This window comes from Homalodisca vitripennis, unplaced genomic scaffold (genome assembly GCF_021130785.1).
Source record: "Homalodisca vitripennis isolate AUS2020 unplaced genomic scaffold, UT_GWSS_2.1 ScUCBcl_1855;HRSCAF=5998, whole genome shotgun sequence".
In the NCBI taxonomy this organism is placed as follows: Eukaryota; Metazoa; Arthropoda; class Insecta; order Hemiptera; family Cicadellidae; genus Homalodisca; species Homalodisca vitripennis.
Genome location: NW_025777972.1, coordinates 18,966 through 44,363, shown reverse-complemented (window position 1 = coordinate 44,363; position 25,398 = coordinate 18,966). Strand labels below are relative to the sequence as shown.

Sequence of the window (25,398 nt, the reverse complement as noted above, 5' to 3'; positions counted from 1 at the left end):
GGAGGAATTCTGGAACTATCTAAATCAACGGGTTTGTTATATGTTTAATAAAACCACACATAAAGTAACATGCTTTACTGAAGTTGTATGGAAAATTTCAGACAAACAGTTAGACACATTAGAAACTTTTATAATCCTCACGTAGACATAAAAAAATATTGCCAGCCTACTGGGATTTTGAGCGATTTAGTCAATAACGCTTGGTCACATTTTATGGATAAATATTTACCTGCATCGAGTCATTCTTTTGTATGTATAAATCAAAATCCATGCATTATTAAGTCAACAACGCTTGGTCACATTTTATGGATAGATATTCACCTGCATCGAAGTCATTCTTTTGTATGTATAAATCAAAATCCATGCATTATTAAGTCAACACATACCCGTAAGATAGGTTGCGAGATATACTGCGAATAGATATTCCTTAAAGATACGTTCAGATAAAGCTTAATTTATCTCTCTTTATAACTGAACTAAATAAAATATGTAATAGACTAAAAACGCACAATTGCGAGAAGTAGTGTGTATTTTTAGGAAAGCTTTTGTCTGTAGAAAATACAATGGTTCATATCTTGGGATTATCGAGCTCACGTTTTCACTGGAGACCTACTGACACGACAAAGTGATATTTTACCCTTCAACAAAAGGCCGCCCTTTCAAGCCTTTCAGTCCCGCCTCCCCGTTCCGTGTTAAATGTCTTCTTCTGATGTTTTCTAGCAAAAATCTTTCTTCAGGTTTTAAGGTTTGCTATAGTTTTATATTTGATAGGAAATTTAGTATGTCGTATTTGGCTATGTGATTATAATTATATGATTATTAGGTTACCGAGGAAAAATTGATAAGAGAATATTATAAATATAGTTATAAAAATACTATTATAAATCATACTAAATCTTTAAGTATAGATGAAACTTACATATGACTGTCAATTTTAAACTTATAGTATTATGTTGGAAATCTAAAAGTTTAAGGTATTTCTTTATTTTTAATTTAATATCACTGGTAAATGAATTAAAAAGATCGATGATTCGGAAAAGCCTTTTACCAGTAATAGTAAATTAAACCTTTTTCCAATACTTCAAGATTCTTCATATTTCATTATTTGTTAAATTTATTTTATTTTGCACACATTGAATCTAACTATGGCATAGGGAAATCTAACCATTTAACATGAGTGTTAATATCTTTATAAAATATTAGCTGGTTGAAACAATTATCTTAACAAAATGACACTCAAATGCAAGGCATATGTATTATCATGCTAATACTTTGACTTAAATGTTTACTACATGATTTGCAGGCATATAATACACTAGGTCAAATCACAGAGGTTGAATAATTCCTATACCAAGTTTTGCGAGTATAGGAGCATTTCTGGCTCAAATTAAAAAAATTTCCGAAACCACAACTGAATTGGCCTCGTTGCCCTATTCAAGAATATATATATATATCTCAAAAAAACTTTTATTCCGACTCTTGTGATCTACTTCAGGTCTGATATATTTCCAGCACCATAGTTGAGTTTCTTCTTGTTGTTCCGACGAAGGAAATATATTTACCTACTTAGGACTGAGAAGGCTACTTCGGTCACAAAAGTTTGTACTTCCAGATGTTAAAATTCAATTCTAGTTTAATGTATTTACATTGCTACAGCTGAGTATACTTTATTTACTCGATCAATAAAATGTTTATATTTATTGGTGTACGAGTGTGTGTAGATCTAAGAAAACTACTCCCGTGTTAAAGTGTTGATTTCCAGTCTAAGATCTTTTCAGTACCATATTAGAACTTCTCGCGTTGTTCTGTCAAATAGAATATTTGTAAACACGTAAAACTGAGAAACCTACATTGGCCAAAAACCAAAAGCTTCTACTTCAGCCGTTTAAATTAACGGTTTAATATATTTTACGTTGCAAATTTAAATTTGTTTCATTGTCCCGACCAAGGAAATATACAAATATATAGATCTCAGAAAACTACTTCTGGCAAAAAAGGTCTACTTACGTATCTTGTTATTTTCTTTTGTTCTAAGACATTTCCAGTGTCATAACTGAGTTTGCCTTATTGTTACAATGAAAAATACACATATATTTTATTACTGAGAATTGGAGTTAGTATCTCTTAAATTTTTATTATGAATAATAAATATTATAGTTAAAATAGTGGTTAAATTAAATAAACGTATCCTGTCACAATACTATGTTAACACAGAACAGTTGATTACATTTAACACAACTTCTATTCATATTACACAACTTTAGAGACCAAGAAGGAATGTTTTCCTGTTTTAGAGACCAGTGGGGCGTAGCCTGAAGGAATATTCGAAATAATAATACGACTATATTCATCCCGGGACCCGAAGAATGTCCATATAAACTTTCATTACAATCGGTTGATCAGTTTATGCGTGAACACAAAACGAAGAAATACACTTTCCCATTTGTAATACTCTTAGGATTTAAAATAAGTTCTTTATTTGGATAAGTTTCCTTTGATTTTCATTATTGACTTTCATCAAATTTTTTAAATAATCTACAATTATTCAGTTAGGTAACTTCATTAATAAAGACCATTACTTAAAATTCATTTGTAAAACATAATTTTAAAATAAAATATAATAATTTTTCTCTTCTCAAAACAGATTTAAATTAAAAATCGTACATTATTTTCCTCACAAATCACATGAAACTACTCTAGAGAGCCGTGAGAATTAAAAAAACCTAAATACCTCATTAACTATTTTAAGGGTTCAAATTAATGCACATGAAAAGCAAAGTAAAAATATACATTTATTGACAATATTTACATTAATATCAAAATATTTAACATGTTCTATTTTTAATATCCAACAGGGACTCTTCAAGCAAGTACTACAATTATCTCTGATTCATAGACCCGACTGGACAATTATCTCACTGTCTAGGATTAAGCTCTCTAAAACCACAGAAATATTCTCTTTCTACTTCCCAGTCTTCTGTATGTCAGGGTGGTATATCTTCAAGTCGTACACTATCTGAAAGTAAAAGTCTTGTCTCATTCATAATTCACACTCATGATATATATCTTACTAAAATTTAAAAAATCAGCAGAATAATTGTAACCTATATTGCATGCTATACTTTGTATAAATGCATTCCTAATTCTGTAGGCATAAAACTATAAAAGAGCAATATAACCATAATAAAAAATTAACAACCGCAAAATTCTTAATTATTCATATGCCAATTTGGAAAAACTGATTTAGGTCAAATTTAATCCCATCTTATATTTGGATTTAATACTTAGTAAGGATATCGACAGACTTTATTATAGTATCCTTCAAACTGTTTCAGGCCCACATTAGGACTCTAAAATGAATGTGAAATGGTGGTTACGGTTTATTCTTATCTTTATACCTATTCAAAGATGACTATTTCCAATAATTCTCAGATAACTATGTTATTGTCCATTGTATTGTGACATACTAAAGTTACATTGATTCCGTAAATTATACTCGTAGTGTAATATTCTACTCAGTCAATAACGGAATATGGAACTTTTGAATTATCTGAGTTTGCTAATAGTTTTCTAAGAACTACATCGTATTTTCTTATATGATAAGTATCCATCAGTACTGCTAGTTTTTACTTTGGGTAACTTAGAATGTAATTTCTTTTTATTTTATGGTTTGCTAAATATTACTGTTGGTACTTAAGGGATAGCACTTTGATTGCCTGAATAGAAAATTATAGCTTATATTACAAGTGTTACAATATTGTTAAATTTTTCAATTATACAAATTTAATTAAAGTAAATATTACTAAATTGTAATAGTTACTACTCTTACTATTAGGTTTAATGAAATGTGTTATTTGATAACAGTTTTTACCTAAAAATAACACATCAACGTATCCTATAGAAACTAAAGTATAATTCCTTTGTCTCATTAGTAGTATAAAATAAAATTGGATCTACGTTACCAATCAACCTAAAATACGCTAAAAGACTTATAAGTTTGGATAGTTGGTTTGACTTTGTTAAGAGTATCAGGGTTAAATAATCACAGTAGAAAAAGGTATACAAATAGCAATGAAATAAGTTTCCACCAGTCCCCGTCTATTGAAGGAATTTCGCAGGTTTATGAATTCTTCCTAAATAACTCCAAATAAGAAATCTTGCTCCAAACACGATAATGCACATAGGTGAAAAACGGGGTACTGACACTAACAAATATGCGTTATTACATGAAAAGTTTTGAAACATAATTTCCGCATAAAATGTGGGTCTGGGATTGATACACAGTTCAAACTTGCAGAGTTAGAGCTTACTATGTAGACGATCGTAGAAGCTTATTTCATCGGAAATCCCCTGGCAAAGAATATTCCTTGTTAGTTAGTACAATTTTTAATTATATATCATTAAATTTAACCAGTTGATATAGTTAAAAAGAAACTTCACTTTCGATTTTGTATTTCATGTATTGCATTTCTGATATTTTTGTATAGTGAATGTCATGAGATAATCTTTGGAATGAATATAATTTCGAACACTTAATTAAAAGATCATAAAACCACTAAGTTATTTTATGAAACGTACCTGATACAGTTCCTCCACTAAAGTCACATTTGCCTTCTCTTTGGCAGAGGGAATTTCACACTTGTACAAGTTTTCTCCGTCATGATTGCTTTCCCAGTAGATCGTGTTGCCTGAAATCGGGAAATACTTATGATGAGGCTTGTTTTTCTAATAATAAATCAGTACAAATATTAAAAATAAATATTCTGCGGAAGCCTCATTCCCTGCTAGTATTTTGAATAAATAAAAATAACAAAGAATTCAGTATGTGTAATAAATATTTTTAGTATTTAAATATTAAAGTTTTATTGTGCTTTGAAGTGGAGCACTGATTGACTGCGATGATTCGTCAATGACAAATCTAGGCGAAATGCAGTGAGCTGTAAGTTGTATGAAGGCACCCGTTACGCCTTCACCTCCTCCAACGTTCTAGGACACTTACCCTCACTTATTTACCCGTTAGGATCCTTCACACCTATATGTATATGTACACGAGCATTAACTGATAGCTTAATCAAACTTGCTTTTAGTTTCTGAGTTCAATACTTACCCAAAACCCCAAAGCCGTATATCTTACTCCCAGACTGCCCAATGGTTACAATATCACCCACCGGAGTACCTTCATAATGACTTGCAGCCACCACCTTGTTGACACCGTTGCCATAGTTACCGATGATGTATATCAGCTTATTCTGAGTGTCCAGGGCTATGTCTTCAGCATCCACAGGCCAACTGGTGATGTTAGACTTGAGGTTCTTTCCATTCAAACCACAACTGTAGACACCTTTTCTTCCCAACCAGAACAACTTCCTGGTGAAATAATTATCAAAATAGTAGCAGAAATAATGCAATAGTCCCTAGTTATCAATAAATATGGGAAAATCCTATTAATGAAATGTTTTTCAAAATTACATAAGAGTTGATGCCAAAGTTAGGGATAACGTAATCGTTATAAATTAAAACGTTAATCGTTCGATAAATTAAAATGTTTTAAACACTAAATAACAGTTCCGATAGACCCGCGTTAGGGGGAGTTTCAGGGTCGATAGTCTGGGGTATCCTCATTGCAACCACTTAGAACTACAACCACAGATGCCTCTGACGTCATTTTGACTTACCACAAGAGGGGTATAACGTTAGGCTTGATTATGTCTAAGGACACACCCACAAGCCATGTTAATGATAGGTAACATTGACCAGTGACTCTAAAAGTTTAAATGTGCCGATTTTCCATCCAAACACTCAATAAAGCCAGATATACAATTGTTCTAATATTTAAAGTTCATGTACATTAATAAATAATTCCATTTTATTGGCAAATAATAGTTCAGCACATTCAACAACAACTTGTTTGGATAAACGTGTCTTTTTACTGCCCCATGGTATAACAATGCCTTTCACGGAACAATACATTTTCATTTAAACTAGTATAAAGCTCAATGAATCTACTCACTCTGCGGCAGGATCAATAACGAGATTGTTCCAATCAGAAGACTCTTCTTCTTCAACAGCAATGATTTCCCGGACACTGTTCCCAGATAGAGAGGACGCCTCTATCGCAGAGCGCTGCCGGCTGATCCAGTAGACATCTTGATGGATCCAGTCTACCGCCAGACTAGACACCCTGGAAGTTGGTGTGGCTATGGCTGATGGCTGCTTAGGTATTGTTAACTCTCCCGCAAAAGAATACCTGTAAGTTACATAATTTTAATAATAAACCAACTGTTTTAAAGGTTTTAAATTCAAACATCTGCTATATTTGTACTTCTCGTTCAATAGCTAATGATTTTCACACGTTTAATTAACTCTAGTATGCTTCTTTCAACTCACTCTAGGGTAGTATACGAGTAGAACTCTACTGTGCCAAATCTTCATCGCAATAAAGAACCAGATATTCAGACTCGTCTATGTAGTTTCCATTGGATGCATAACAAGGACTCCTACCTCCAAGGATTACAATTCTTATTTATTGTGTTCATGCTATTCAAAAACAATCATAATATATGTCCCTCATTTAGCGGCATTTCAAACTTATGTTTCAAGAACGATTACGAATGGTGGCTACGTACTTAAATAATATTTCATTGCAGCTTTTGGGCTAATTAGTGTGATAATTTACAGATAAATAGATCATCGAACAAAATTAAAGGAATATCATATTTAAATTTCAAGTTTGATTAAAGTAAATTTTGCAAAGTTATAAACCTTGTTATAACCTTATAAACCAAAGTTATATAAAGACCTTATAAACCTGTAACATGTTAAGATATTTTCGTCAGATTTTCAAGAGGTCTCCCTATTCCAATCGTCCTCAGTTCCTAAAAAATACTTTTCATTTTCTCCGATCATGACCCCAGAAACCAAAACTACATTACAGTTCGAGTACTTTAGCTGTGCGCGTGACCTTGAGTGTGTGGTGATGATGTGTGGTGGGAGGGGTGGCGGGGTAACATTATGCGCTCCGTCCCGAAAACATTTACTGTGACTCATGGGTAAAACCCTCCTTTCAGGAATCTTATTGGCCCAAATAACTCATCACACTCGCTAAAATCAGTCTGTTTTGTAAAAGTGCTGATTGTGGTGGAATAAGAGAAAACCAAATAATAGGAATAATCTGACCTTATCCATGTTTTACAGTTGTTATAGTGTTTTAACGTGTTTTGAAAATAACGTATTTGTCAATTTTATATGCAAATCAAAATCGTGAGTTTAAAGTCGTTAAAGAGATTGTTGCGCCTTCATCTCAGCGGCTAGCACGTAAACGCAACCCGCCACACAGATAGCGTTTATTTGTTGAGAGGGTAGTATCTGGGCCCTACGAGCACAGCTAAATTCCTCCAACTTACTGTATATGTATTTATGTATGTATGAGCTTATACAATACAAGTTGATCTTGTAACTGCGGTAATTTTAAAATAACCAGACTGAAATTGGTAGAGAGTACTGGTACTTGCTCATAGCTAGGATGAGTTCGTTAGTCAGTATTAATCATAAAAGTTTTCATTCACATTTTAGCAAAACTTCTATCACTACTAATGCCCAACATAAACCCAATATGGTACATTTATAAATACACCAGTGTTATGTAAACTTTTATTCTTCCAATTTTTTTGATATCTCTCAAGGATTTAAGATGGTGGACAATTAAAGTTTAGAATAGGAATGGTTATAATATATCAATCGGTGCATTCTATCGCAAAACAAAGACAAAGTGTTGGGTACTCATCATTTGCAATAATGTTTGTTTGTTATGTATTTTTTATATCTCGTAAGATTCTCAGATAGCGAGCGTACAAAGTTTTAAGTAATATAAAAATTACGAAAAAATTGTGATAACTACCATAGTTCATAATATTATCATACAATACATGGTACAAAGAAGACTGTATTTATACGTAGCTTGGTTGACTTTGTTAGGCAGTCCTAGCTACTAAAAGTTTCAAGATGGCGGTTATTCACATTTGGCCCAAACTCTTTCTTAGGGTATTTTAAAACATAAATCAAAATTCAGGTGAATAGGATTTTTCACAATGTTAAAGCAGTTTTAAGCAATATTTATTCTTGCTTATTTTTGCTTTATTTTAATATTTAACTCCTAAGGCAGTGATCTACCATGAGGAAATAAGTAAACGACCATAATTTCTGATTAATTGAACCTATATGGAGTCACGTTTTTTCCAAAGAAATTAATATATCCCTATACATTTTTTGCTGTAAGCTTTCAATATTATGGAGTTTCTAAATGTTTGATAGTGTTATAATTTTACTAACATCCCAACGTTAAGACAAATATGATGGGACATTTCATCGTCCCATCAGTGTTGTGCCAATGAATCGTATTTGCCAGTATTCTCAAACAATAATATGTTTTTCAGAGTTATATTTTAAACATGCAAATTCAGTTTTAAATTTTGAGATGACGCTACGTCTGAAAACTAATTTTCTTCCTACTGAGCCGGAAGGGGTATTTTAATTTTAAAGTGTACTTGATAACTAAATATACACGCACACTTTCAAGTAATAGAAAATATTATTATTATTATATAAATATTAATAATTGCAATATAATAATAATAAATACAAATATATAGTTTGTTAAAGGATTATTACCTCATTATGTTATTATCAGCGAAAGCGATGATTTCCTTATTGTTGTAATGGAAGTCAAAGGCGGTCGTGCCAACAGGAAGTAGAGACCTCACTTCCCCTTCTCCCCCTGTGATCGCACTGATTTTTCTATGCATACCCAGCAATATCGTCACAGGCACTGTGCAGAATTGAAACACCATAGAAGCTTATGAAAACTGCTTTAAGTTTATTTCCATCCGTCACAAGAATATATTACATTTTAATATTTTATATTTATATAAATATGGTTGGTTATATGTACCCTTACTATTGTTAAGTGCTTTGAAATTTATAATCTTTTTAATACTCGTCTTTTATAATATTTATACATAAATATTTATTGTGTACGTGTGTCACTGAACTCCTCCTAAATGGCTGGACCGATTTTAATGAGATTTCTTTGTGTGTTCAGGAGTGGATTAGACCTACGATTCGGTCCCAATTGAAATTTTGTATTTAACTGACTTTTTATTTATAAGTTTGTGTTGATTTTGGAATGTTTTACATAGGATCCGGTAGACTGCGCTATGACACGTAATACAAAGTGAACAGCTATTAACAATTTCAGCTGAAGATCATCAAAGAGACATTTGTTTACATTTAAATTTTAAAATATGTTATTATTATTGTAAAGTGCTTGATCAGTAGTGTAATGCAAATTACAAAGACAAAGTTATTATCTTATTTAAATTCCGATTGCACCAATGATCAATAAACCACCTAATACAATGGAAATAGTATTTAATCGCTGTTAGAAAAACTATCTTATTGTACAAAGCAGCGAATGTTTGCACATAAGGTAATCGAATCTGGTTAGCACCCTTGACGTTGTGTATAGCATGTTTGCTGTAGTTAAAGAAAAGCAAATGGAAATAATCTTCGCCTTACACCAGAATCATACAGGTATACCCCTTATACATATTTCTGGATCGGTGAAAACATAAAAATCACTTAGATATTAATCTAAGTTGGATTCCAAATCTAACATAATGTGATAATTGTTTGGCATAATTCAATTGTGGAACCATCAATAAATTTAACCGGTAATTTAAATGACCGGAATGTCATAGAAAAAGAATATATGAATATAGTATTCTGTTTTGTAACAGGAAATTGCGTGCGAAGCCGCGGGTACCTGATAATAATCAACTGTAAATAATCAGAAGTAGGCTAAGTGTAAAACAGTTGTTGGTAGTGAAGTTTCGAAAATTGTTTTAATTTCACTCTGTTTCAGTTGTTTTAGGTTATCAATAACTTAGTGCAGTTTAAAGTACTCGTAAGTTTAAATTGATATATTTTAGTCTTATTTCAAAATACAACATTACTTTTTGTGTGTAACACTATTCATTCTATACAAAACTACCCATATTATTTCAAGGTATGAGATAACAATACATTCTAAGTTGTTATACAAGAGTTGGATAGGCATATAGACATGCTACATCTTTCTGTGTGTTCAGTTTTCCCTAACACCTACAATTAATTAAGCAAGAATTCTGGATTCTCCGCGGTAAAATGTTGTCTTGTTGTCAAGGACACTACGAGGTTACACGAATATAAGTTAGTGGTGTATCCAAGGTTTGATTTGGGGAAGGGGAATAAACTATTTCTCGTGATTACTAGAAATAACAAGTCTCAAAGAGGGTTTGTACATTTTCATGAAATTGCGTTTTACAACTTGCATTATTAATATCAACAATTTAAATAAAAAGTCTTTGAAAACCTACTTTATTCAGAAAAAGTATAAAATAAAAATATTAGTTCACTTAGCGTCTTTTAAATAATAATTAATTTTAACAGGAAAGAACCTAAAAATGATAAAACTTCTTTGTATTGAAAATTATTTTGTTCAAGTTCCTTATATACTAAAAACATTAATAACAATTGAATAACTTGTCTTAAAAAACTCTAAATCCCTACGCACTTTCTGGAACGTTTTATTCTAATGATAAAGATTATCTTACCTGTGCAAGTCTTGAAGTCATCCTCCAAGACCATGCCCTCAGGACAGGTGCATGTAGGAATATCGACGGCCGTTATACAGGAGTGGGAGCACCCGGCATCTTTGCAAACCGATTCCGCTGTGATCGGTGACACTGCACACAAATCATTGGTCAACCGTTTTATATGAATTGTATAAGTGAAGCCATAACATGTTTTATCATGTTTAATCATGCGGTTCAGATAATTGTCGGTTTACAGAAGTATCATACCCATTTGATTTGGGGAAGGGGAATAAACTATTTCTCGTGATTACTAGAAATAACAAGTCTCAAAGAGGGTTTGTACATTTTCATGAAATTGCGTTTTACAACTTGCAAAAAAACAAAAAAAAAAAAAAAAAGATCGGGACCGATCTGCGCGGGTCTGCCGGGCGGGTGATTTGACCGTTTACTTGCGGGATGTTTGTTATTTTCGGTCAAGAATAATTGTTTTTGTGCCGACTAAGCCTGTAAGTAGATTATGTCAATAGATGTGGAAATGTATGTAACATCCCACTTCAAAAACTACAATTAACATCAACCCTAGCCTGCAGGTTCAGTTGTCAATGGCTCATCGTCTCAGCATTCCGGTTTAGTTTAATTTTGTTCCTTCATTTCACTTGACCATCGTTCCTACCAGTCATCTGTTTTTCACTGTCCACTGTCACTGTCTCGTGGGTCGTCGTCTGCTGTTGCTGAGCTCTGCATAGAGGAATCTTTGCCCGAAAGAATCCACGGCCTTCTGAATCTCGTTTACATGATCGTCTACTCAGTACTATATGAAATCAATATAAGGGGCTACAAAAAGGCTCCCTAGGTCTCCAAACGTACGAATCAACAGCACATTAATGAAATAGTAGACTATTTTAACAAAATAGTCTATGAAGTTCTCTATGTAACGTCACTAAAGGTCATTACTACAGCTGTCAATAACAATACTCTGTTCTGTAAAGATTACAGTGAATCAACGCATCCTAATCTTATCCCAGTAGTCACAAGCTTCTTGTTTTCGCTGCCTCCATCTGTGCATACTATACTCAATGGAGACAAGATCAAGATCAAGGAATAAAATGAATAACTATCGCGTGGAACAGCCTTTGAGCAGCGGCCGACGATCGAACACCAGAAAGGAAAATGTTTTATGTCCGCTCTGTGACATAATTGTGGCTGATGATGATGATGCTATTTTTTGTGAAGGGATTTGTAACACCTGGTATCACAGAGTATGTATGGGTATGTCATCAGAACATTACAATGAAACTACAAACAATAAGGATGAAAAATGGATTTGTCCAACTTGTGATCCAAAAAACTATTCTTTTCATTCCAATTCAGAGCACATCCTGTCACCAACTGCCTACAAAACCGCCCGATCACTAGACGAGCTTAAATCAATGCTTGCCTCGTACTCCGAAGCAGAATGGACCGAAGAAAACAAACTGCAAATATCGGCTGAAATTGGATCAAAGCTTCTTTTACATAATGCCGAATTACAAAAAGAGAACTCTATTCTAACCCAAAAAATGAACTCAATGGAGGCAAAAATTGAGGATCTTTTTAACACAATTGACTCCCTAACTGTGAAGGAAGGGATACTATTGGACAATCTACGTGCTATGGAGAGACAATTGGAGAGAGAAATAAACTTGAGAATTGAGGTACAGAAGACTTCTGAGGGACACGATGAGAAGCAACTGCAGAAAATTGATTCCCAAGAGAGGAAAATTGTAACGCTTGAGAAGGAACTCTTATCACTGAGGTCTGAAGCTGGGGATATCCCCTCCACTATTCGGCAAGACGCATCTAGTGAGCGATCTTTTCCCACGATATCTCCTAACGCGGCACTGGTGACCATCAAAAATGAAGTAAGGACAATGAAAGCTGACCTATTGGCATTGGAGAAGAACTACCAGTCCCTATATTCCTTCTGTCATGACTCCCATGAAACCCTTAAAGAGAGGAACCCAGAGCAGTCTCCCACGACCAACTGCACTCTTGCTGACAAGAGTATTATGAACAAGCCTAGCGATGAACCCTCAAATAAATCTGTCTGTAATCCTCCCTGTAACGCAAGGATACGTCCCTTCGGACAAACTGTTGAAGAATTTTACCACCAACACTTAGATTTTTACATTAATTTAATAACAATTGTAGCAGCTGATGATTCTGAAGCATTTAGACATAAAATTCTTGAACACGAACCATCTGTAAGTCGGATAGAGTTTTCCCACATCACACCACCTGTCCCTGCCAATGGCGTTTTGCCAGCTGTCAACTCAAATCCGTCAGCAAAGTCTTTTTTAGACCCAGTAAGGAGCTCAAGGCACAGACGATAACAGATTCTCCTGAAATTTCTTACAAGACTCTCATCTCAGAGCCTAAGCTAGCTAACGGTACCATGAATCTAACCATATTCCATCAAAATGTAGACCGGATACAAAATAAAATTGAAATATTGAACCACACTCTCCTTCAGCTGAACCCAGACCTCGTAGTTATCACAGAACATGGAAACTCACCTGAACAGATCTTGAACACTAAACTGATAAATTTCTCTCTGGTGGCGGCTTATTGTAGGGAAGATCGCATGAAGGGTGGAGTTTCGATCTACAAAAATAATAGCTTGAAGAATGAAACATCTCATCTGGAACTCGAACACCTTAGTATTCCTCTTGTTTGTGAGGTTGCTGCAATGAGGATCACGCTGAGCAACTCCAAAGTGTTGCTTATAGTGGGGATTTATCGACCTCCTTCAGGTAGTCTAGCCCACACCAGACAAGCTCTTGAGATACTAGCGGAGATCCTGGATCTACTTCCTACAAATAATAATTCGCATGTCTTACTCATTGGGGACATAAACATTAACGATCTCGAATCAACAACTGAGAGAAGCATGTTAAATGAACTCCTGGCATCTTTTTCCATGGCAAGAATACAACTTCCACCAACCAGGATCACCCCAACTTCGGCTACCTCCATCGATGCCGTATGTACTGACTTGAACTTGGACCAAGTAACGGTACGGGTGGTTCCTACTGGAATCTCGGACCACACTGGACAGCTGTGCTCACTGCAGCTACCGATCTCTCTCAAGAAACCCACCATTGTATCCAGAAGAATCACCAATCTCACCAACTTGACCCAGTTAAAAAATCGTTTGGCTCTGGAATCTTGGGATCATGTATTAGGCTGCAGTGACACGAACGATGCATACAACAATTTCATTGCAACAGTCACACTGATCCTTGACCTTACTTGTCCTCCGAGAAAATCTAGGAGTGGGAGAAACAAAACAAGAGAAATTTTCTGCAGTGAAGAGGTCAGAGAATTGAAGAGAAGGTTCTTGGAAGCCAACAATCAATATCTTCTCAGTGGAGGTCATGGAGATAAAATAAGAGCGAACAACTTAAAAAAGTCATATGACCTAAAATTAAAAGAGCTTCGTCGCACCTTTAACTCCAACCACATCAGCACATCCGATAATAAAAGCAAGGCCATCTGGGATGTGATTAACTGCGAGCGAACCCCTAACAAAGTCCCACAAACTGAAGTAAAATCCTTGTCTGTTGACAAAGTGAACATCACGGATCCTAATGAAATTGCTTCCTGTTTTAACCAGTTTTTTGTCGATATTGCGGAAAAAACTCTTCAGTCTTCGGCTGTTGCCTCAGGTCACTCACCTCCTAATCCAACTGTCGAGGAAGTCTACAACGGCCTAGTAAGACTGAATGAGTTTACAGCTACAAACGAGGCGGAATTGATTAGGACGATCGACTCTATAAAGCAAAAACCCTCTGCTGGTTTGGACGAGATCTCTTCCAGAATGGTTAAGTTCTGCAAGGAGGAGCTTCTGGTGCCACTTGTAGACATATGCAATCTCTCCTTTCAGCAGGGACGCTTCCCTTCTAAACTAAAAGTGGCTAAGGTTTTTCCTCTCCATAAACGAGGGAAACAAGAGGACATGGGCAACTATAGGCCAATATCGTTGGTTCCAACTTTCTCAAAGATCGTCGAGAAGATTGTCGTAACAAGACTATTTCAACACCTCAATATAAATGGCCTTCTTACCAAATGTCAGCATGGTTTCATGAAGGGTAGGTCGACACTGACAGGTTGGGTGGAACTTCTAGAGGACATCATCAACAACATAGAGAATGGCTACTCCGTCTCCGGGATCTTCGTCGACATGAGTAAGGCTTTTGATTGCCTAGGCCACGAATTGATTCTATCAAAACTGAGCTTCCTGGGAATAGATGGAAGGGCTCTCTGCTGGTTCTCTGACTATCTGGAAGACAGGTCACAAATTGTGGAAATTTCTCACGTCACTGGGGGGAAGTTGTGCAGGTCAAGATCCTGTCCTCTGCCTGTACGCAGAGGTGTGCCTCAAGGATCAGTGTTGGGTCCTGTTATGTTTATATTGTTTACTAATGACTTACCATCTTATGGCAACCCCTATGGCAATTGCTATATGTATGCCGATGATACCGTCATCTTATCATCAGGGAAGAATGTGGATTCAGTTGAGGTCAATTCCTTCATTGCTTTGAGTGTGGCCTCTGACTACTGCTCCAGGAATGACTTGGTTCTAAACGAGGAAAAAACAAAGCAGTTGCTGTTTGGACCAAAGAAAAAGCTAATATGTGGTATCCCAAATCTTCTGATCACAAACAACACCAAACACCTGGGTGTTGTTGTGGATGTTGACCTCTCTTGGAAGAATCATATAGATTGTCTTTGCAGGAGACTTAGCACTGCCTTATTTGCCATTAAAAGAATTGTAGCTGTGGGAACTGAGGAGGCAGTCAGAGCGACTTACTTTGCCTTGTTTGATAGCCATATGACCTATGGGATCGCTTTGTGGGGTGGATCGTCCTGCTTCAATTTGGAGAGAATCCTACTTATCCAGAAGAGGGCGATTAGAGCAATGGCTGGACTGGGATTCCGTGAAAGCTGTAGGGAAACCTTCCGTAAGTGGGAAATCCTAACCGTGGCATCAGCTTACATCTTGGCAACTATAATGGAAGCCTGCAATAGTAACTCACCGATAAATTCATCTATCCACCAGCACCGAACCAGGAATGCGAACAATTTCAACCTTCTTTCTCATCGCACAGCGCTGTTTGCGAAGAAACCTTCCTACGCAGGTTCCAGATTCTTCAATCTCCTTCCGGATGAGCTGAAGAACTTAAGGGAGTTCACCTTCAAACGACACTTGAGGAGGTGGTTTGTGCAGCGGCCATTCTACGCAGTGAATGAGTTTCTCTCTTGGAAGGACAATGACCTAGCTTTTGCAAGTCTAGTCTAACTCAACATGTATTTGAAATTTGAAGACTGTATTGACGCTTATCAAATCTTGATGATTGTGAATAAAAGATGTTTCTCTCTTCTCTCTCTCTCTATGTTGATAACATCTGATCTAATAGAATTGTAAAATGAAGTTACAATATGTTTATTCTTTGGAAGGGGTAAAAGGCAGTCACTATAATAATGAGACTTTTGTTATCAGTCCAATTCAAATAGATAACATCATACATTACATTGTTTGGAATATTTCCTCGATTAATTTGATACACAACTTATTTTATACCCATTACAGATGACAAAAACTATACAAATTTTCAACACAAATTACCATTCTGTATGCCTGCAAAGTTTTAGCATTTAAAAAATAGGATTTTCTAAAAGTTGAAAACGTGTACTGGCACATGATTTATATCTTTATTTCTTGCAAAATTACATATATTCATATATTTATTTTAATTATGAATGCATACACACACACACACATATATATATATATATATATATATATATATATATATATATATATATATATATATATATCGTATTTAATACTATATAGTTACTCATGGTTGCTTTTTCTACAGATTTTAAAATGACGATGTGCACAAATGGCTAAAAAGTATCTGCCATTACAGGTTTTGTAATTTCCACTTTCAGGATAGAAAACATTGCCAGACATTTCCAATACTTTTAAATGAGCAATGCTATAATATAAGTAAAAATACAACCATGAATATGAATTGTGCAACGTTTAAGTATTGTGAACATCCTACTCACTTTTTCTCGCTGTGTTTATTACATTTTTATTTTTTCACCATATCCGAATCCCTGATCAGTCCGATCTTGTGATTCTCGAAAACTGGGAAAGATTGCCACTCGTCTTCCCTTGTTTCCATTTCGATAACATGTACCCTTATATTTTGTTTAGATTACTGTCTGTATAATATGTGAGGTTCCCAATATACGGTGGTTTACAACGTAACAAACTATTTGAATATGACAAAATTTATTAATAACAAAATTCCGTATGTTTAAAAAGTATGGCTAAAAGTATAGTTTTCATTTTAATTTTTTCATACAGCTGAGATAAGGCACTGTCAGAAATTTGTTACTACTATTTAAATTGTTTTAAGTTTACTATTGTAATCTATTTAAATTTGTTATTAACATCATTTCATCACTAGTGTTATTGATCTTATTCTGTTTACATATTTATTGTCATGTATCCGTAAAAAGTTGTGTACAAACAAACGTCTGAATACTATAGATGGTAAGCTGTAAACGTATCAGGGAACCAACGTATAGGGCCTTAATATTTAAATCAATGGGTGTGTGTCATCGCTTGAAACCTCTGGAACTGGCTATTTACGTTTTAACACAGAACCGTTATCAAAAATGTGTAGATTCGTAATTATCTGATCTATAGAAACACTTTTAACGGGTTAGGACAACACTTAAACTACGGAAAGTAGTGGTTCCAAAGTCTAAAGCACGAGAAACGTAAATAAACGAAAATGCATCTGCAGTATTACGTAAGAGTTTGTCTTCAATAATATGGCAACTTTTTAGTTCCTTATAACAGTAATCAATAATAATGATTGATTTTTTATAACCGTTGTTCATGACTGTGAAAAACATAAAAAGTCCTTTCAAGTTTTATGTGTTTTATGAAGTGTCTAAAACGAAATTATATGGTCCTTTGTGAGCGAAACGATTAGATAAAGAGATTATTCTCTAGCTCATGCCAGTTTAAGTGATTTTTCTCTCAACTTTAGGAAGACAGAGGCCCGGTACTGATGAGGGCTTCACGGTATTGTCAATTGGCAAGTATCATTGCGAAATTGATTACTCTTAAACGTAACTCCCGTAGTTGGATTTGCCGTATCTCGGAAATCATCTTTGAACCCCTCAACTAGATACCTTCCTCTCCAAAAGTTACTTGTTCAATTATATATACTATTTAGTTTTTAAAACATATCTCAGAGCACGATGCATCATGCATAAATGAACTCCAGGTGAAACACAGTAGCTGAGCTTTATTACGTGGTGTTATAAGTAGTTACATGTAATAGCACTAGTGATTAAAACTACACAATTGCTGTACTCACGTGCAATAGCGCACAAAACCAGAACTGTAACTGACCCGAAAATCATCACAAAATTACTGGGCTGAAGATTTACACTGAAGACGTTTCACGAGTGTACTATATAAATACGAGGCAGGCAGCCGGTTCCTGATAGTGAGGTCAATGTTGGCCGATAAATGCGATACACCACCATGACTAGGAACATTGATAAAAACTCAACTGTAAAAATATTACGTCTGCTGATAAGTCTGTGTCGTTTTAATCGCAGTTATATACTGTATAAGATTATTTCTTTGAAGTATTTGTTGTTGAGGTTTCTTGGAAACCATCATGGAATTTGGAATTTCCAAGCGCTTTTGTAACACTGGGAGTTGTTTGCGCCAATAAAAAAACTATATTATCAGTATAATTGTCGTTGGTCCGTAATTTCATGCGCGCATATACACGAACTATTTCTTTGTTGTGAAGAGAAATTAGACATATTTATTCTACCCATTTGTATTTATTAAATTTTTAACAATACACTTGGTATCTTTATGGTGTGAATCAAGAACTTAATTTTAACTTAATCCTGTAATAATTTTAAAGAATTATTTAAAACTTTTCAAACTTCAACACTTCCTTAAAACAGTTATATTGAATGATGAATCACATTAATACAGTTCTGAGGCGTGGAATTCCTGAATCAATAGTTTAAATACAATCATTCCTATGGATCACGAGAAACATTTAGTAGAATTACCTCATAATAAAAAGCTGCTCAGCAGGTATAAATTCATCCTTGTCTAATCCCACATTTACTATAACTAGTCACGTTTGGATCACTTTGACACAAAAATGCATTTCACCAAAGTTTTATACCTGAAAACCACATTTTTAAACCTAATTGTGACATTATAATCAAAGTTTGTACTAACCAAACTTAAATTAAATATAAAATAATATATTATTCTAAATGAAATAAAATGTTTTGGCATGATTATATTTTTCTATTCTTTTATAAATTATTATCTATTATTATTATAATTCAATGGCACATTTGCATAATCCATGTTATTTAATCCCTTACTAACTGTAAAGCACTAATTATTCGTAAGAGTTCAATATGCAATATCCCAAAGATATGATTGTGTTCAACAAAGACTTATCACACAAATGCACATGTATAACAACGATTCAATCTGAACGCAAGGTTCTTGCTGACGCGTCAGAAAGAGAAATATATTAAATCTGTAGGCCGCCTCAACCGAAGGACCAAAGGCTGTGTTTGTAGAGGCTGAAATAATGTTTCTTCTTTGTCTCCGCCTCACAGCTTCTAAAAGAGTATGTGTAATATTCTTGCAGTTTTTGTCAAACAACTCTCTGAACCTTTACATGTTGATATTGATTACATGAAGATAAAGCTTAAAACCTTGTTTCACTTTTTACTTTTCTACACGACTGCTCACGTTTAGTCTCATTTTTACTACGCCTTGGTATGCGCGTTTCAACCACAATTCCTTGACGGATTTTTCGATATGAATTTACCAATTTCTATATCTCGTTGGATTCCTCACTTCACCGGTTACATCATAGTCTTATCGTAAGTTAATATTTTAATGTCTTTCACTCAAATTTAATTGTGTATACTCTCTTAAAACATCCCAATCTTCAACTGAAGATCTATTGGTTGTACTAATTTGCAATCATCTTTAATCACTGTGCACATATTCTATTCACAGAATGTTTTCCAATTTTACTCGTACATTAACAAAACATAAATGACATGTATCGTTGTTACTATTGGCTAATAATGTGCAATAGTACATAACCTGACTTTTAAGATATATACGTACTTATATTAACGTAAACCGTTTGTAGCATTAATACAAGAAAATAATTGTAATAGTGGAAAAGGTTTTCGAAGGGCTTAAAAAACTGTTAGTCATAGATGCATAATAGTTTAGTTGTATAAGTCGTTATTTATGATGACATTTTTGGTCAGTAGATTACTTTTTAGTATTAAAAATCTGATTCCGCTTAGCCAGTTGACTTTAAATCATACAAAATTAGTTAACATTGCGTTATTTCGCGGTCCTTCTTTTTCAAATTGTCTGTGTAAGACAGGATGACTCATTGTGAGCGATTCTCAAAGAACCAAATATGAGAATGAGAATTAGCGTGTCACTTCCAAGAGCGGATTAAAGTGTGTGCGGAGAGAGTAGTCGACTCCCACTACCCAGTAATCTCGTAATATTTGGACCTAATGGCCATCCGAACCGAGAAATAGAGAATAAGCCAGGAATAATTTTGCTGTAGAATTGGGAAAAATCCAAATACCATTGTTTTGTAAAGTTTATGAAACCAAAAAATAATTTGAAAAGTATTTTGGAAAATACAACCCATGACACGTAAGATAAGAGTATTATTATCGATCCGCATAGAAATTTGCCGAAGCGTGAACTGGCCGATGGCCATGAACTTGACCGACTCTGCATGCCGCGTCGACCAAAAAACTAACTTTCACGATATTTATGATTATCTAAAAGTGAACAAAAACACATTCTATAATGATAACTGTAAGTTCGCTTAACAATAACAGCCTCAGTGTGCTCGGAATAAGTCGCGTTCGTTGAATCTGAAAGTATAAAAACTGTCTACAGAAATAAACAAACTACAACTTGAAGACATACCTCAGATGTCCATATGTGTCGAAGACTGTCGGACGCATATTAAAGTTAGCACAGAACGCATAATGGTTGTATTTAGAGTAAGTATGTCAGGTGATATGAAATGTAATAGGAGTTAGTAACAGGAGTTTAATTTATGGTTTTCCACCACAAATATAACAAGATTACTCTTTGCACGGTGGTAGTATGAGAAATACCAGATGTTGACCCTAGCTCTCCCTAGATAACATCGGTTTTTCGTCGTGCAAGATCGCTTGACTACGATGTTGGCTATTTAGTTGATCATTAGAGTTCCACGAGGCTTGTAGATAATGTTTGTGGGTACACATTTATTGCGAGATAATATAGAGCTTTGTAGTATAGTGCTGTTTATGTTTTTCTCACTGGAGACAGGAGTTAAATTAAAGGTCAGAATTGTGTTTACCAAGCACTTTTCTAATCATTTGTTTCTTCCATATTCTATACTCTTCATAGAACGTTCAATACTCTTTACTTACCACGTTTATTATTATAATCTGAACTGTTGTCACTGGGTAGCACATTCCCTACACCACACTAAATAACACTAACAATCAGTTTCAGCAAATTATTCAAAATTTACATATCATTTTTAAACGTGTTTCACAAAACCTATAGGATAATCTCTAGAATTATTCTGTAGGGTATGTATTTATGAATGTGTATATATATATAAATGTATATATTCTCATATATACTTCATTGATTTAATTATTCATTTATTTATCTATTAATTTATTTATTATTGTACTTATAGAATAACACTCTTCTTCCAAATAGCTATAACAGACATATTGTTATTTCATTAACCATTCCTGAACTTGAAAGTAGGTTTATCAAGATAAGGTTAAATGACTTTAAAGCACTAAGTAGCCTATACGGTTTCATGTATTCCACTAATTAAAGAAAAAGTGGAATTCTTCAATTCTTTCTTCCACTCTTATGATCCTTTAAGGCACTTTATAAGGTAGGTGGGTTAAGAGGAGGATGGTTAGAGGAACAAGAGAGGTTGGGTTTTGTCTTCCACTGAGAAATAATGAAGAGTGCGGCTCATTGAAAATCCATTTGAACTTGGAGAAGGTCTAGAGTCTCACTAATTAGACACACTCTTGTTCATGGTTTCGAGTCTTTTCCAGAAGTGTTCTATTTTACGCTGATGAAAATAATGAAACGTGTTAATATCTTAGGTAAAGTTCCACATTTTAAGCGCACTGTATGTTGTCACATCGTTAATACTGTGATCAATAATGTAATAATAATGGAACTTATGTGCAAAGAATTAGCAGTGTATTCTTATGGATAATGAAGCCAGGGCAAAACCATTTAAGAAATGTAGTCTCTAAAAGTGTTTGACATAAGTAACAAGAATAAACCTTTGAACACTTTTGGAGTTTTTCATTTGTACAATGTACATTATGTATTCGAAGAATCCATCTTCAGGTACTTGTAGGTCATGGTAAATACTTGAAGATGGATTCTTTGAATTCGTAATGTACATTGTATAAATAAAAAGCCACAAAAGTGTTCAAAGGTTTATTCTTGTTACTTAATGCCATTTTCTTTACACGTTATTTTTGGTAAACTTTTAGCAAATATATTTTTAAGTTCACATACTTACATATATATTTAATATCACACTGACACACTTAGGCTGATAGAGATATATAAATATACTAGCCTTCACCCGCGGCTTCGCCCGCAATTGCTTTGCATTTAATTGTTTTTAATATTTCATGTATTTCACTGAACATTTCTATAAATTTCAGTAACACTGGAACTGTTTTACAACAATGTGAAGAAACCCTAATTTTTCCAAGTTGTCAGCTTTGTTAAATAAAGCATTTATGATATAATAACTTGCTTTAGATTAAAATATGGACGTAATTTCCTTCGACGATTTGATGTCATTCAAGATTTCACTTAGTGTCTGGTGTATTGCTTTATAATTCCACTTGCAGTTACTCACGGTTTCGCGCTCAATTTCGTAGGCTTTGCACGTGTATGAGAACGTCTGGTTGGAGTGAATTATATTTCCAATTATATTGAGTTTGTTCTGATAAAACATTTGTAAAACTTTTTATTTATGGCCATTGTAATTTACTTGGATCTTAGTATTTTTCGCTAGAGAATAAATTTTGCCGTGTTTCCCAGTCAAGAAAAGAATAATATATATATATATATATATATATATATATATATATATATATATATATATATTTATATATATACATTATATATAAATATTATATATATATAATATATATATATATTATATATATATATATATATAAGAATAATATATATATATATATATATATTATTCTTTTCTTGACTGGGAAACACGGCAAAATTTATTCTCTCTCTATATATATATATATATATATATATATATACATATATTATTATGTATATATATATATATATGTATATATATACATATATTATTTTATATATATATATATATATACACACACACACACTTTTTAAAGCGTGACGTAAGGTATACGCTTTAAGAAGTATACTTACGTCAAAGATAACTAATATGAGTTGTATTACAGTCTTTAAATTTTTTGTAAATATTATAGAGTATATTTTTCTTTTATATCAGGAATACAGCACTGACACAGTACTGACTACTTAATATTTGCTAAATTGTATATTTAAAAATACATTTTTACTTAAACTTTACTTACTGGATATTTTCTTACTCTGAGCTCAACAACGATTGCATAAAAAGATGAAGTAAGAACTGTTACTATTTAGCTTACTATACAGCTTTTACACTTTAAATTTAAAAAAATTAAATATAGTGGTTACAAGAATGAAAGCAAATGGTTATGCTGTCATAAAGTTAATATTTCGTAATCTTTTGAGACCAAGATGGGATTTTTTAACTACTTTATACTCGTAGACCAGTGGAGCATAGCCCAGAGAGATTTTTTAAACAATAATAGACATATATTCATACCAGGAACCCTAAGAATTCCCTTGTAAAAGTTCAATTAATCAGTTGAATAGCTTACGCGTGAACGCAAATCAAACAAACAAAAGCACTTTCTTTTTTTTATTATTAGGATATATCTCTATGTCCTATACTACGTCCCTAAATCTATTAAAACACTTTAATTCCAATTGTTACTATATTCAAAGGACAGTTTACTATTTCACGTCCCTATATAATTACGGCTTTACCTGAAGTTCGAATGTTGTAAACTTTTCATTTCAACAGAGGCCGATCCTGTTATTGAGTGACGAGGTCTGGTCAGTAGGATATATCTATAATCACTTCTAGGATACAAATTTGGTTCACATACTAAGTACAGACTATGACTGTGTAACAAGTTGCAAGTCGTTCCCTATGCAGAACGCCAAAGTTGGTGCTTAAAAACGATGATTACAAGGGATGACTTGGCCACGGGGTGTTCAGTCTAACTAGTACATAAACAAAGTTCACATACTAAGTACAGACTATGACTGTGTAACAAGTTGCAAGTCGTTCCCTATGCAGAACGCCAAAGTTGGTGCTTAAAACGATGATTACAAGGGATGACTTGGCCACGGGGTGTTCAGTCTAACTAGTACATAAACAAAGTTTACACTACACGAGCACCATCAAGTTACTCTCACACTCCACTCTTTAATTAATCTGAATCCTCTGTAATTATATAGAGAATATTTTATATTTTTAATACGTTGTGCTTGACTTTCAAATAAGTTTGAAGTAACAGATTTATAATGTTCTTTCCTCTGTGTAGTAAAGAAAACTCAAGATTAACTTAACTCCTTTAACGTAACTCAAGAAATACGTACATATCTAGATATTAAGGTGGACATATCTTAATAAAATTAAATTGTATATACCTGTTACTTTAATCAATCGTATAAGCCTGACGAAAAATAAAATTTCTCTTTAAAAGGAACAAAAAAGGGATAGGCAAGATATAATTCAGAAAGAAACCATGTTAAATTTACTATCAACTTTTGGTGCTGCTACTAATTGCTTTGTATTTAACCAACCAAATATAACCGTTTAGTGAGTAATATTATCTTCATATTCACATGCTATGTTGCTTATTGTGCCAAGTTCATTGGGTAAGCATGAATAAATGTGTCGAAACTGGCTCAAAAGTTTTGAAATGAAAACCTGTAACATCTGGTGATAGTTTTAACCTCTATTCAAAATGGCCTAACTAAAGTTAGACTAGTTTACTTTATTTGGTTTGGGCTTTAACATTATGCTCACTACAATGAATTGGTATACGCTGTTATAGTGACTCGGGTTCCCGGGGCCGACCTATCCTCCCTGTAACGATGACTAACGCCACCGTTTTCTGGACTGGCTCCCTAGAGATGGACTTCCGCTACCAGGAACTGTTCTTTAAGTTGAAATCAGAGGCAAGGTTGTACTCTACATTTTGTTTTTAGTTTCGTGAAACTTTTTTTTAAACAACTACACGGGCTGAGCATTTGAAAAGGAGGACTTTTAAACATACTAGCCTAGTTTTCGATTAATGAACAGACAGTATTCCAAATTTATATTTACGCAAGACTTATTGTTTAGTTGACTATTCCTAATTTAATTTTAGTAAATGTTTCTGCAACTTAAAGTGAGGTGGGATAATTGTATTACACAATTAAACAAATAATTATTTC

The 25,398-nt window shown here is 33.9% G+C and overlaps 1 protein-coding gene across 1 annotated transcript; it reads right to left on the bottom strand.

The window, feature by feature from the left end:
• Positions 1-2,771: 2,771 nt before the first annotated feature.
• Positions 2,772-18,240, bottom strand: LOC124371694 (low-density lipoprotein receptor-related protein 6-like). The gene is made up of 7 exons (XM_046830031.1): positions 18,080-18,240; positions 10,650-10,781; positions 8,668-8,824; positions 6,011-6,247; positions 5,108-5,367; positions 4,579-4,688; positions 2,772-3,016 (listed from the first exon to the last, which is right to left on the bottom strand). Exons 1-7 carry the CDS (start codon positions 18,123-18,125, stop codon positions 2,963-2,965), a joined length of 996 nt encoding a protein of 331 aa, XP_046685987.1. The 5' UTR covers positions 18,126-18,240; the 3' UTR covers positions 2,772-2,962.
• Between the last annotated feature and the right edge of the window lie 7,158 nt (positions 18,241-25,398).